Source organism: Pelodiscus sinensis, chromosome 3 (assembly GCF_049634645.1).
Source record: "Pelodiscus sinensis isolate JC-2024 chromosome 3, ASM4963464v1, whole genome shotgun sequence".
NCBI lineage: Eukaryota > Metazoa > Chordata > Testudines > Trionychidae > Pelodiscus > Pelodiscus sinensis.
In genome coordinates, this window is record NC_134713.1 from 114,052,470 (window position 1) to 114,067,580 (window position 15,111).

Below are 15,111 nucleotides of genomic sequence, written 5' to 3' on the forward strand. Positions count from 1 at the left end.
TATGTAGGTTTTTATTAGACTCAATAATAAAAATAACATACAGCTGTCTATTTTTACTGGACTTAAATAGAATAGAATCAAATAATGCACTTTGCGTGTTCTTGTCTTTTTTTATTGTTTCTTCTTTGGGTTTTTTTTTCTGGTTGCTTTTTTAAAAGACTTGATAGCTAGTAAGTGTTTTTGTAGAAATTGTTATTTGTATGTTTAACACTGCTTCCCCCATCCCCTAAATCAGGGTCTGGGACTCGGTGGTTCAAATTCAGCCACCAGGGGCTTTTTGTGCAAAGTTTGTGGCTGGCTTAGCTGCACTACCACAAGCCCCTACTGTAGATGAGGAAAGCCACTGCGAATCATGACTTGCACTGGTGCACTTCTACTTTGGTATCAAGCAGGGGTTAGCTGCATTGGTGCAAATCATGGTTCATATAACACCTGTGCCTATTTGCACTGGGTGGCCTTCAAGGGCTGTAACCAGGACAAATGACCATGTAGACAAGGCATTACTAGGACCCAAAGATGGGCTTTAGCATTTTAGTACTGCCTCAAAATACATAAAGCCTACAATTTTGCTTAGTAATTTTTTCCTGAAGAGCCTTGTTCACTTCATGCAGTTATGGTCTTTAGATGTCTCCTTTGTAAATTATTGCACAAACATTTTTTTACTTTTTTTATATAAATAATGAATGATTGGAATCCAAATAATAATTTTTCCTGATTGTATACTTTGTATCTGTCTTGCATGTGTGAATATTCAATTTTGCTGTTTCCTCATTTTATTTTATTTTTAAAATATTATAAATTATTTTGATCAATTTCAGATACTTGTTAGAATTTAACTTTAGTTTTTATATACACTTATAACATTTGTGCTGTGCAAGTTTGTTTTCATGAAAGCTTAGATTATGAAAAAATTGCATATAAATTATTTATTTTGGAAAATTTTTAATTCTTTCCCCTCTGTCTCATCACCATCTTGATAATGGAGGTAATACTTAAGTCAAAATTGTGGCTTTTTTAAAGCAAATAAATGATAGGATTGTTCACGTATACTTATTGTACTAATAATGGCATATTTTCTCTAAAAATCCATCCTCAGTTTAAAAGCTAATTACCGTAGAGTCCCTATCATCTGACCTAAACGGGACCGACACATGGTCGGATTACCGAATATGTCGGATGATACAGACTCTACTGTAGAGAGCAACGGAACAGCTGATGCCGCTCCTGCCAGGGACGAAGTCCCCGCAGAGCAGCATCAGCTGTTCCGTTGCTCTCTAGGAACAGCTTCTGCTGCTCCTGCCTGGACGCTTCCAGGCAGGAGCAGCATCAGCTGTTCCCTTGCTCTCAAGGAGAAGGTGCTGCTGCCGGGACGGGACGCTTCCAGGCAGGAGCGGCGGCGGCGGCGGCAGCAGCAGCAGCTTCTCCTAGAGAGCAAGGGAACAGCTGATGCTGCTCCTGTGGGGGGACGTTGTTCCTTTGCTCTCTAGGAGAAGCTGCTGCTGCTGCTGCCGCTCCTGCCTGGAAGCATCCTGGCAACAGCGGCGGCAGCAGCAGCTTCTCCTGGAGAGCGACGGGGCAGCAAGCCGGGCCGTTGTCTTGGTCCCTGGGAGCTGCAGGGTCAGATAAAGCAGAGTGTTGGATTACCAGGTGTCGGTTAATCCGGACTCCTCTGTATATTGAAGCCCACTTTGAGGTTTTTTAGTATATTTGTCAAAAACCATGATTCTATTTCTTTTCTGAAGTGGTACTTGAAAAATGATTACTGAAACAAAATTACAGAAGTAAATATTGCTTGGATTTCTGCCATAAAACACTTTAAAGGATGATGTGATGGAGAATTGCTTCTCGCTTCTTGGTCTTATCTTTACAACTTCATATTTCCTTTTCTTCTTTCAGCAGAAGTTTATATGTACAGAAGAATTTTGTGGCTTAGATTTCAAGACAAATCTAGGTTCTGTAGATTAGTTACACATCCTATAAAATCAGAGAAATTTTAAGAAAAGTCACATCACTGCTATTTCTGTGTTCAGCCAAGATGATGACTAAATGTATTCAACCAGTGGATGTGAGCTAGCTTTTATAGGAAAATAATAATGCAGGATCAAAGGTAGATTCCAGGGACATAGAACATTACTCAAAAACAAGGCTTGAAAAACAGTTCCTGGGGGAGCAAGAGCAGAGGAGTGGGTAGCTGGACAGCAAGCTGTGTTCAGTCTAGACAGAGAGTGGTCAGGCTGAGTGGGCACAACTTTCAAGAGAGAAATTATGTTCACTTTTTTTCCTCTGACTCAGCTGAGAATGCCAAGATAACTATTGCATAGTCATTTTCTCAGACCTCTGTCCTCAGAGGAGAAAAGCATGAAACCTCTAAGAAAAGGTGCTGAAGGATAAAGTATTTCTGTAATCTATACCCTTCCTAGTCTTAGGGTACGTCTAGACCTACATGCCTCTGGCGACAGAGGCATGTAATTAGGCTACCAGGCATAGGAAAATGAAGCGGCGATTTAAATAATCGCCGCTTCATTTAAATTTACATGGCTGCCGCGCTGAGCCGACAAACAGCTGATCAGCTGTTTGTTGGCTCAGCGCAGTAGTCTGGACGCGCGGGTGTCGACGTCAAAGGCATTTGTCAACCACCCAGGTATGCCTCCTGGGATGAGCCGACAAACAGCTGATCAGCTGTTTGTCGGCTCAGCGCGGCAGCCATGTAAATTTAAATGAAGCGGCGATTATTTAAATCGCCGCTTCATTTTCCTATGCCTGGTAGCCTAATCTATATGCCTCTGGTGACAGAGGCATGTAGTCTAGACGTACCCTAAGTTCTGGAGGATGGACAACGGTATCTTCTCCCAATGAATGTTCTTTCCATTAAGCTTTAATGTGTGAAAATAAGGTGAGAAACCTAAAGACTAAAGAGGAGGTGAGAATGGCAGTGGTGGTACATTCAGTGTACCACAGTTAAAAAAATATATTTTGATTTTTGGGTTTTATTTATGAGAGTCAGGCTAACTGTCCCTATGTTGCTCAAGCTTTGTACTGCAGAGCCTGCAGTGTGTAACTGCATGACCGCTTAAATTTCTAACAGTTACATGGTTCATTACTAGCCATTTTTTCATATCCCTAATATGGAGCTGTTATTTACCCCTTCACATAATGCAAGAACCAAGGGTTACGAGATCAAATTAACAGGCAGCAGGTTAAAAATAAACAGAAGTACTACAGTATTTTGTGTAATTCACATGATGAGTCTGTGGAACTCATTGCTGGGTATGCTAATGAAGGCCAAAAGTATAAATGGGGTGGGTGGGAGGGGGGAAGAGAGAGCGATGTTCCTGGAGATTTGGTCCATCAGCAGCTATTAACCAAGATGATTGGGAATTCAATCCCATGCTCTGGGTTTCCTTAAACCAGGGGTTGGCAACCTTTTCAAACCAAAGAGCCAAATTACATCAAGAGTCAAACTACATCAAAATTCAGAAAAAGTGGGCAACAAAGAGCCATATAAGAATGCCTATTTGCACGACTGAAAATATACAACGTAATATTATTGATAATTGACATGATTAATAATAGTATAAATGAAACATTGTACTCATGCAGTCAGACTGTCTTCTGTCAATCTTATAGCAAGGGGTTGGTGATATGAAGGTGCAGGAGACTGGGATGGGGAGAATGAGGGGCTCAAGGTACAAGGTTGGGGCATGTGGAGGTGCAGGAGTGTTATGGCAGGAGACTGAGGATGTGCAGATGCAGGAATCTGGGGATGTGAGGATAAGAGTGGCTCAGGGCAGAGGGTTCAGGTGTATGATGGACTCAGGGTTGGTGTATGGGGAGGTGCAGGAGTGTTATGATGCTGTGGCCAGATGGGGGCTGGGCCCTAATTGCGGGCTTATTGGCCAGGCTTCATTTTTAAATATTTTGTCCAGCACACAAGGTTTCAACATTGCCTTGATTTATAGCAAGAACAGAGAATCTTTTTTTGAGTCCGGGGGGAGGGGGATGGGGACGGATGGACAATGACTCACAGAAAAATGAGTCAGGGACCACACAAGTGAGAAGCAAAAAAAAAAAAAATCCATCACTGATTCTGAGTTATAAACTTCTGGTTCCACATCTTCTGTCTTTACCAAGTATCATTTCAACAGTCCTTAGTTTGTCCATGTGGCCTTTTTGACAGACTAATGCAAATTTTGTATCTGGTTCTTTTGAGCTTGTTACTTACATTCAGCATTCTAAACTATTTGACCTATTTTTCCTGGTTATTCATATAAATTTAGCTCAGAGGACGGCACTGGCCAAAATGGCTAATCAATCCTTTGGATGCATAAACAGATATCTTGAGTAAGTGTAACTGTGTAAACGGTTAACTGATGAGCCCTGGCTCATCAGTTAATGTTCACAGTTACACGCAGGCTCCTAGTGGGCATGGAGAGATGGCTTAAAAACCAGCTTCCTGTGCATACCAGCTCCTGGGGAACCGCACACTACCCTATGCTGCTGCCCCTGTATCAGAGGCAGCAACGTGTGGCGCCAGGCAGGAGGAAATGTTCAGCGATTACACAGTTACTTACTTACACACACTTTAACATACCCAGTTTAGACAGGATTTTTACTAACATATTTGGCACAGGTGAGAGCTTTTCTGGAGTATTGTCGCATAGTGATTTCCACAATTCAAGAAGGGTATTGATAATTTGGAGAGGGTTCAGAGAAGAGTCAAGAAACCGACTGAAGAATTAAAAACCATGCCTTACAGTGATAGACTTAAGGAACTCAATCTGTATGGCTTAACTGTGGGGGAAAATGTAAGGAGTCATACGAGTAGTATGTAAGTACCTATGTGGGGAACAGATATTTAATAATCTTCATCCTACTTCTTACATCATTATTCAATGGATATAAGTGGAAACTAGGCAATTCATACTGGAAATAAGGTGAATTTTTAAAGGTCAAAATATTTAACCAGTGGAATGGCTTACCAAGGGCTGGCTGTGGTGGATTGTCCATCATTGACCATTTTAAAATCAAGATTGGATGTTGTTCTAAAAGTTACACTCTAAGAATTATTTTGGGGAAGTTCTGTGGCCTGTGTTGTACAGGAGGTCAGATTAGATCAGTGGTTTCTCTTGGCTGTGGGAATCTGAAATGTGGCAAAATTACAAGCAACTGCTAGCAGAACATTTTACAATAGAAAGTGTTGGGCAGTTGGGCAGGAGTCAGGGTTGGGAGTGTGGAGGAGAGTGAATGGGGGGAGGGACCTGGGGACCAGGGTTACCTTACCTGGCTGGTGAGCAGGTCCCTGCCACTGCCACAAGGAACTGTGGGCTGGCTATGTGAGGGCACTGCTATAGGGAAACTGGCAGCAGTGTAAGAGACCCCCAGCCTGCTAGCTTCTTTTCAGGGGCTGCTGGACAGACATGTCATGTGCAAGTTGCACTGCCTGTCAGCTGACTTGCTAGAGCAGTGCGGTACATGTCATCTCACCTTCACCTCTGATTTATATTATGGAAGAGCCCAAAGGTCCCAGTTGAGATTGAGACCCCATTGTGCTATGCACTGGACAGATGTATCTCTTGGTCGAGCAAACATGTATGTGTTTAATTTTAGTCCCATTGAAATCTGAAAAGCTGCTCACAGAGGTAAAGCTAAGCACATGTATGAGCATTTACAGGATTGGGTTTAGAGAAAAGGCAACTTCTGTCAGGGGCTTGTGCTTGTTGTATTAGTTAATTTTAGAGTGTGTGTGTGTGTGTGTGTGTGTGTGTTTAGCATATGCATGTGTGTAATACTTCAAAAGGTCTGGGGAAGATGTGTGTAATACATACAAATATCCCTAACAATCCAGTAGACTTTTTAGGAAAAAATACTGTAAACGAGCACAATAAAACCTCCTATGAGGAGGTTACTGTTTACTGCAGTGGTCCCCAACCTTTTGAGGTTGCCGGGCGCCAGGGGGCGTGGCCGTTTGCCCACCAGGGGGCGGGGACACTAGCGCGCCCGGGGGCGGCCCCCCCATAGCCGCGCGCCCGGGGGCGGGGCCCTCCCCCCGCCGAGTGCCGCGCGCCCGGGGGCCGGCGGGGCCCTCCCCCCGCCGAGTGCCACGCGCCCGGCGCTCCCCCCTCCCGCCGAGTGCCGCGCGCCCGGGGCCAGCGCTCCCCCCCCGCTGCATGCCCGGGGCCGGCGCCCGTCCCTGCCCCGCTGAGTGCCGCACGCCCGGCGCTCCCCCCGCCAAGCGTGCTCTCCCCGCAAGCGCCCGTGCGCCATGTGCCCGGGGCCAGGCCAGCCCCGAGCTCCTGGCGGGCGCATTGAAATGCCCCCGTGGGCGCCATGGCGCCCGCGGGCACCGTGTTGGGGACCACAAGGTTTACTGGCTACCAGCAGGAAACAAGAAAATGGGCCATGAAGAAACTTATTTTATATTGAAATCAATGGAATAGGTAATGAACTTTTCTCTCCCTGACACATGATTACTGGAGAGAATGGAGTGCATCCTTTGATGGACTTACGCAATGCCTGTGAGAGGGAGTGAAATATTAAAGTGTAACGAAGGATTGCACTTGGCCAATGACCAATTTAATTCTAGTAGTGTTCAGTAGTTGGATATTTTTCATGTGAGTTTTGCTTAAAATCATCCCTCCCTTATTTGACTAGTGGCTTCCTACAATTTTTGTCTTTTGCACACATTTTTTAAAATGCCAATTGCCTTTACCTTTATTAGTAGGCCTGTATGGTGACTTTTATTATTTTCATTTAAAGTTTTTGTATTGACATGTATGACAAGTACTATATATACACTGCACTGAGGATGGTAACAAAGCTGTGCATTTGTGGGAGGTGAAAGCAAACTTGCTTCATTGAGAGAGTGTTATGTGGGAGTGTCAGGAAAGTACAGCTGTGGGGAGGTGATACGGGTAATGGGCTAGCTTTCTAAAGTAATTAGCTAATTTTTTTAACTCCCCTCTGAATTTCTTTTTCCTTGTTCAGACGAGTGTGCAAATCAGAAGATGTTACTTGCAAGATTTCTGAATATGAACCTGAGGAATTATCAGATGAAGCCAATGCTGACATTTTCTATGGGACCTCTCCTCCTAGTACACCCCGACAGATTAAACGCATGTCAACAAAGCACCAGAAAAATAACGTTGGGAAACCTATTAGCCGTTCAACTTTGAAAGGTGTGTGATTCTTTTGGGGAAAAAACACCTTTTTATTTAAAATATCATGTACTACCAATATTATTTGTAATCATTCATTACTCCCTTTTTCGTATTAACTTTCATAGATCCTTTTTATGAGATCTATAGAAATACAGATTTGCAGTAATTTCTCTTTTCTGTTTAATGTACATTAGGCAATAAATCATATCAACTGTTGTATATTCCCATTTGCAGTTGTGTTTCAGACTGTCAGGAGGTAAAACAGGTCTATCAGGAGTAAAAATAAATCAGTCTTTGTAAATTGTGCAGATAATTTAGTTTCATTAATGTTTTATTAACAGACTATAAATACTGGCTAACCACATCGTAAGTGTACATAGACGGGCATCCTTTGCTAACAAATGAATAGAAAATACTCTGGGAAGCAATGTTCTTGTTAAGATGCGCGCCTGCACAGCCGTGCACACACAATTCCCTGCCCACCTCCTCTGGAGAGTGGCACAGCAGAATTTGTGCAGCAGGTGACTGCTCCAGTGGGTGGGGCTGAGGCAGTGTGGTGAGGGAGCCACTGGGGTGGGGCGCCTAGACCTGCTGTGGCCACATGGCAGAGTGGGGAGGCCTGCTCTGGTGACCGAGGCTGCCATGTGGCTGGGGGGGCTAGGGCCTGTTCTGGTGGCTGGGAACGGAACCTGCTGCATAGCCGGGGAGAGAAGGGGAGTGGGGTCTGTTCCTGCGGCTGGGAAAGGAAATGCTGCATGGCAGAGGGCAGTGTCTGCTCCTGTGGCTGGGAACGTGTGTGTGAATAAATTGTGTGCCATGGTGACATGCATCCAAACCAGTGCACATGACCTCAATATTGGTGCACAATCCCAAACTCATTCTGGTTATGGTTGGAAAATCTTAGCGGGAACACTGCTGGGAAGCAAACAAGCATTTTGAGCAAAATTATTTAGATTATTATACAGCTTCAATGAATGATAGATTTTCAGTGAAATTGCATGCTATAATGCAATTTCAGGCAGACATGAGCAACCAATTTCTTTGCTATTTGGTGGTGTGTTCTGTTAGATTCCCCACCCTCTTTTTACTGTAACCTTAATTTTACAACTAGATTTCGTGTTTAGACATATTTGCCAAGAAGGTATTACATAGAGAAAGATGGAATCAGAATCCTAGAGGTTCCTGTGGTATAGAGTATATGACAATTGATTATTATTTGTCCAGTTTTCCTCAGTGACCTTAACGGTTCTCTTCTTACTAATGTGTATAGAGTGTTCTGCTGCCTGGCAGCTTTCCAGACTAGGGATGTAAGCGATTAGTCGACTATCCGATAAGCATATTCTTATCAGATAGTTGACTAGTGACTTAACTAGTTGCTTCCCCTCTCCCCCTTGCTGCCTTTATCGGAGAGAGGCAGCAAGGGGAGGGCAGGAGCTGGTGCTGGGGGGAGCCAGCTTAAAATCAGCTGTCCTGGCTCACGCCTGGTTCCTGCGCTGTGCTTTAGCCTTTTAAATGTATTAAGAGCCTAGTGGCTCTGCATTCCTCTCATCTTCTCCCCCCCTCCCCCCATCAACTAATCGTCTAGTTAAATGGTATTTAATCAGCTAATCAACAGCCCTATTCCAGACATGGGTTCTAGACCAGCTGGCCCTAAATCTGTCTTGCTGGATGTCACTGAATATCAGTGTGTTGCTAACAGAAGGGGCTTTCCTGAAATAATAGTTATCTACTGATTCTTACTACTGTATACTTTGTGATTTTAAGATAATGGAATCCTGTTCCCTGGCTTCAAAATAGGAACTATTTTCAAAGTTACTTGTAACATTAAATTGATAACATTTTGTAATATCAGGCTGCCAGACGTGCTTTTCTGATTATACTTTGCACTCTTATAGTATACTCAACTCAATTCTTGAATCTCAAAGGTGCTTTCTAAACACATGTACCTTTTAACGTTGGAGAAAATTTTAAGGGGACACTTTCTACTCTAGCCAGTTTAAGAAATTGAGCTACAATATTTTCAAATGCTTGAGACTTTGTGGTTTCCAAAGGAAGTTACGCAATCCCCATCATTGGAAGTTTTAAGCATAGATTGGACAAACACCAGTCATGGATAACTGGATAATAGTTTAGGTATTTGTTGTCCTGCCTCAGCAAAACAGGCTGGAATTTGATTCCCCAAGAGCCCTTCAAGCCCTACATTTCTCTGAGGCTGATAAAGCAATAGTATTCCTGGCAAATGACATGATGATTCTTGTTGCGGGAGACTTTTTATGAAAAGATCCCACAGACAGGCAGATAGTCCCTTCTAAGAGAGGTTAGGAAGCTTCATCAGTGGTTTAGTGCTTTATTGGCTGTCAGTTGGTTCACTAGAACCACAGTGTTCTGGTCTGATGACTTAGTCTTGAACTTCTGGACCATGCCTGATTCAGGTCTCTTCCAAAGATAATGTATCTAGCTAATGAGTTTGTGGTGGACTACTTCATTGACTGGGATAATGTCAAAAGCCGTGGCTGCTAATTCAGTTGTCACTTTCTGTTTTTAGCCCTGGAAAGTGGATAATTATTAAAAGTAAATCTCTCTGCCCTCCCGCCCTCCCCCCCCCCCCATCCTTAATGGACATAATGCTGTGATGAGTATCCCCACAGACTGCAGGAAGTAACATGGCGAAACCTTCTGACTGAACTGAAAACTGTAGGGTTGACAAATGTAACTGAGGTCATAGTTTGACCCAAAAGACTCTGAAGCTATGGTGGTGCATGAGAGGGGAAGAATTTTACTTGTCTGTCAAAGCAGAGTGAGTCTGTGACACTGATGTATAGAAAAAAATTTCCAGAGTGAGCAAATGGGAATGCATGAAGCAACAGCAGACATGAAACCCATTGATGCTATACCTCCTAGAAGTCCCATTTGAAGGTAAAATTGCGTTTAACATTGACGGTAGGAGCAAATTACAGAAATGAAACAAATCATTTATTTTGCAATTTTAATCGTTCCTTTTTTTTTTTTTTTTGCTACAGTCCACAATTTCCTTCAAATTCTGTGAGTGTAAACCAATTTTCTACCGCTCAGCCAAACTGAGTATTGCAAAAAAATCTCTCTAACCAAACAATAACTGTAAACTCACTTAAATGAGATGCAAATGTCAAAACTTAATAGGGACCATTTAAGTTGTAGCCCAGTTGAAATGTTATCTTTTTCTTTTTAAAATAAAACACATGCATCAACTTTAAAAAAATTGAAAGTACTGTTATGTTCAACACCTGTAATTAAGTTATCCTGACCTTTTGTTGTTTTACAATTGCATTAGTTGTGTGTTAATCTTGCCTAGAAAAAAGGGGTAGTTGACTGACTATAGCGAAGGATCTATGAAACTGGCTACACATGCGCTGTCAAATGCACAAAGCAAATTGAACAATGAAAAGATAAGCTCTCTTGTCTTGAAATAAATTTTATTAAGGTGCAAAGGGCATCTTTTGTGGTGGTTTTTAATGTTTAATGTTGCTCTTCAGAATTCAATTCTATGTAGATTGACAAGGGAAAAGGGAAGTATCAGTTGATGAACAAGCTGATAATTAAGAACACATGCTAGTATTCCTTATAATGAGTGCCTAAAACGTAAGATAATTCAGTGATGATATAGTAGGACAGTTTCTCATTAGAAGCTGGTGTCCACATACCAGACATATAAGAATATGCCTAGACCAATAGTATATTTCCCTTATTTCCCTTCCTCCACCCAGAAAAGGGCAGAGATGGGAGAATGATGGGGTGTGGAAGCAGAGACAGTGCCCCCCCCCTCGCCTTCCCTTCCTGCCTCGGCCTGGACTCCCCGCTTGTTCCGGCCCGCAAAGTTTTGGGGGGCGGGGGAGGGGGGAAGCGCAGGATGGCCTGGATCGGGCCCAGCATACCTGAGCGCCGTGTGAGCCCGCAGCACGGGCGTGAGCTGCCCCAAGTGTGGGGTGGGGAGGTAAGGTTGCCGAGCCCACACTGCGTGCTGGGCTGAGGGAGCCCCCACAGACCTGCCAACCAGAGCTCCTGCTCGGCCCTGGAAAAAGGGAAAGCAAGGCCATTGTGGTAGGAAGTATCCTTAGAGCCCCTTGCTGTCACGTGACAGGTGGCACTGTCAGATAAAACGGAAGGTCATAGAATCATAGAATCATAGAATAATAGGACTGGAAGGGACCTCGAGAGGTCATCGAGTCCAGCCCCCCGCCCTCAAGGCAGGATCAAGCTCCGTCTACACCATCCCTGACAGATGTCTATCTAACCTGTTCTTAAATATCTCCAGAGAGGGAGATTCCACCACCTCCCTTGGCAATTTATTCCAATATTTGACCACCCTGACAGTTAGGAATTTTTTCCTAATGTCCAATCTAAACCTCCCCTGCTGCACTTTAAGCCCATTACTCCTTGTCCTGTCCTCAGAAACCAAGAGGAACAAATTTTCGCCTTCCTCCTTGTGACACCCTTTTAGATATTTGAAAACCGCTATCATGTCCCCCCTTAATCTTCTTTTTTCCAAACTAAACAAGCCCAGTTCATGAAGCCTGGCTTCATAGGTCATGTTCTCTAGACCTTTAATCATTCTTGTCGCTCTTCTCTGTACCCTTTCCAATTTCTCCACATCTTTCTTGAAATGTGGCGCCCAGAACTGGACACAGTACTCCAGCTGAGGCCTAACTAGTGCAGAATAGAGCGGCAGAATGACTTCACGAGTTTTGCTTACAACACACCTGTTGATACAACCTAGACTCATATTTGCTTTTTTTGCAACAGCATCACACTGTTGACTCATATTCAACTTGTGGTCCACTATGACCCCTAGATCCCTTTCCGCCATGCTCCTTCCTAGACAGTCGCTTCCCATCTTGTATGTATGGAACTGATTGTTCCTTCCTAAGTGGAGCACTTTGCATTTCTCTTTATTAAACCTCATCCTGTTTACCTCTGACCATTTCTCTAACTTGCTAAGGTCATTTTGAATTATGTCCCTATCCTCCAAAGAAGTCGCAACCCCACCCAGTTTGGTATCATCTGCAAACTTAATAAGAGTACTCTCTATCCCAATATCTACATCATTGATGAAGATATTGAACAGTACGGGTCCCAAAACAGACCCTTGAGGAACTCCACTTGTTATCCCTTTCCAGCAGGATTTAGAACCGTTAACAACAACTCTCTGACTACGGTTATCCAGCCAATTATGCACCCACCTTATCGTGGTCGGATAAGTGAAGGTTGGATAACCAAGACTTTATTGTAGTAGTAGCTGGAGGCAAGGAAGAAAGAAAAAAGATTGGTGCTCATTTTCAAAAGAGGCTGAAGAGGCTGAAATTGAGATACCTCTTCTATACCACAGCTTCTACCTTCTTGTGTGAGATTGTTCAGTGGGACAGAAAATAGGTGGATGATGGAAGGAAAAGGTAGGTCAGAACAGGTTCTGAGAAGTAGATTGGAGTGAATCCATAGAGAGATTTGTAAAGTGGAGGAGACTTTTTTTAAATTTAGATCCTTCGTATGAATGATTTTTTTTTTTTGAAGGAGATGATGTGGTCATGCATCTTTGTATGCATAAGAGAGGTGGGTAGTAGCATTCTTCACATGATTGTGTTTGAGACTGTGGGACCTTGATAGCCTATAAGCAAGGATTTCAATGAATAGTGAAAATGACAAAAGACAGCGTTGGATGGAAAAGATTTCAACAGAGATGGTGGTAACATGTTTCTTCTTCTGCCTCTCTAGTGATTCAGGTTTGTCTACATGGGGAAATAGTGTAGCATGAGTAACAGGTATAGCTGAACTGGGTTCAAACACAGTTTTTGTTCTTCTGCACTTACACTTAACAGTTTGACAAATAATTTTGACAAACCAAAAAAATCAAAATGTTTTGATATGTCAAAACAATGTTTCATTCTGAAACCTTTTGTTTGGCCTTTCAGGCACTTTGACAAAAGCAGAAGATCCACAGAACAACTGAAGAAAGAGGTGGTGTTGATATTGCTACTACACAAGGCTGTAGGCTCCATATAACCATTTGGTGTATGACAGGCTACAATTCAGTAGATTTATATCTTAGCTTGCCAGACACTAAAACTTTGTCTACACTTCTAAGTTTAGAGAGCTGCTGTTGCAGTCTGGTGAGGGCACCAGCGCTGGCACCAGCTCTACGTCAGAGTTTCTCAAGCTTTTTTATAAAGTGCCCCCTTTTCCACAAAAAAAAAAAAAAACCCACACAAATAAGTACCCCCCAGTACCTACAGATTTCAGACACACAATTTTTTTCTACCATTGCAACATATTTGTTTAAACAACTTAATCGTAGCCGGATGGCGGGGTGAAATTTTTCGGTGTAAAAAGTACAAAAATAATAAAGCGTTGTAAAACTTAAAACAAATTCAGTTTTCTCCAAATTTCAGTGGTTCATATACCCCCCCCCCCCAGACTTCTCTTGAGTATCCCTAAGGGTACCTGTACCACTGGTTGAGAAATACTGCTCTAGGTAAACCACCTCGATGAGGGAAGTATCTAATAGCTCTGAGAGATTGTTTCTACAAGCACTCTAACTTGCTGCATTTGTGTGTGTGGGGTGGGGGTGGAGGTGGGGGTAGGAGGTTGGGTTGTTTTTTCATGCTTCTGAGTGAGAAAGTTACAGTGCTGTAAAGTGGCAGTGTAGACAAGCTCTTCAACGCCTATTTATTTAATAAAAAATAGGGATGTGAACAGTTAACCAGTATGCGGGAGCAGCTCCAGCCCTGCAGGGGTTGGGAGCCAGCTGCCCCTGCGTGGCAGCCCCATGCATGGGGAAGAGGGACAGAAGCAAAAGCTGGCTTCTGCTGCTGGCTCCCCCATGCAGGATCCCACTTAATCTGTTAACTGGTAAAACCTAAGGTTACACCAGTTAACTGATTAACTGGAATTTTGCATCCAAATAAAAAGTGAAATAATTTGAGGAGAGACTCAGAAATCTCCATAGCCTAGGGCACTGTTCCGCAGTGGGAGAAACCCAAATTCCTACTCTTTAGCAGGTAAAGAGGGGACTTGAACCAGAGTCTTTCACATCCCAAATAAGAGCCCTGATTTCTAGGGTAAAACTTAAAAGGAGAGGGGTACCAGTATGACTTTTTCAGCTTGCTGTTTCTGAAAAGAGATACCAGTGGCTGGACTTGGAACGCAGCAGGCATCAGTCTGTGTAGGGTGTCTTCTAGCAGAGGCTTTGCAGGCACAGAGTTTGAGGAGAACCTTGATTAGTGGCTTAGGGTTGATTTCCTGATTTCTGTTGAGGTTGTAATACAGAAACTTTCTGTAAGGAAAGGTATGGGAATGTACTCAGCCAGTAGTCCCTCTGTGCCCCTGGATTGTTGCTTAGTCACTGGCTCCAGATACCTTCTGCCACAAAAGATGTAATTTTATACAGCCGCTCCCTGACTTACGGCCACCTCCACTTACGACCATCCGCACTTATGACCAAAGCGGTCGTAAATGTGGATCCGAGTTACGAACAGTGATCCGCGCTTACGAACAGCACAATCGCCATGTAACTCTGAGATCCAAGTTACGAACCGTTCGAGTTACGGACCAAATGTTGGTTTGTAACTCGGAGAGCGGCTGTAATAGTAGTCTGTTATATTTAGTACAGGACAAGTCTCTCTAATCTGGTACTTTCTGATCTGGCAACATCCGTGGTCGAGAATGATTTTAATTAGTCAGATGTCCACTTTATCATGGGTGTGGCCAAGTTTCCCGTTGTCCCATAAAGTTTTACAGCCACCAATCCTGGCTTTCATTGTTCTGTGCTGTTTAGCTCTCAGTTACTTCCAAATGTCTTCTAAGATTCCAGTAAGCAATGGAAAAGTTGGTAATGTTGCTAGACAGTATTGACCTCCCGTGGTTCAGCAAATTCTCTGGTTTGGCACCAGTCAGGTTCTGAGAATGCTGTACTAGAGAAGTTCAA

General features: G+C 43.3%; 1 protein-coding gene across 8 annotated transcripts in view; it reads left to right on the forward strand.

The window, feature by feature from the left end:
- MAP3K4 (mitogen-activated protein kinase kinase kinase 4) overlaps positions 1–15,111 on the forward strand; it is a 122,143-nt gene that overhangs the window by 10,531 nt on the left and 96,501 nt on the right. For 7 of the 8 annotated variants that reach the window (XR_012902747.1, XM_075924566.1, XM_075924567.1 and 4 more), the window contains one exon: positions 6,985–7,175. The exons of the other annotated variant lie outside the window; for it this stretch is intronic. Coding sequence is in view for 6 of the 7 variants with exons in the window: in XM_075924566.1 (XP_075780681.1) it covers positions 6,985–7,175 (191 nt within the window). In the remaining variant the exon portion in view is untranslated. The remainder of the gene's footprint in view (positions 1–6,984; positions 7,176–15,111) is intronic. 8 annotated transcript variants of the gene reach the window in all.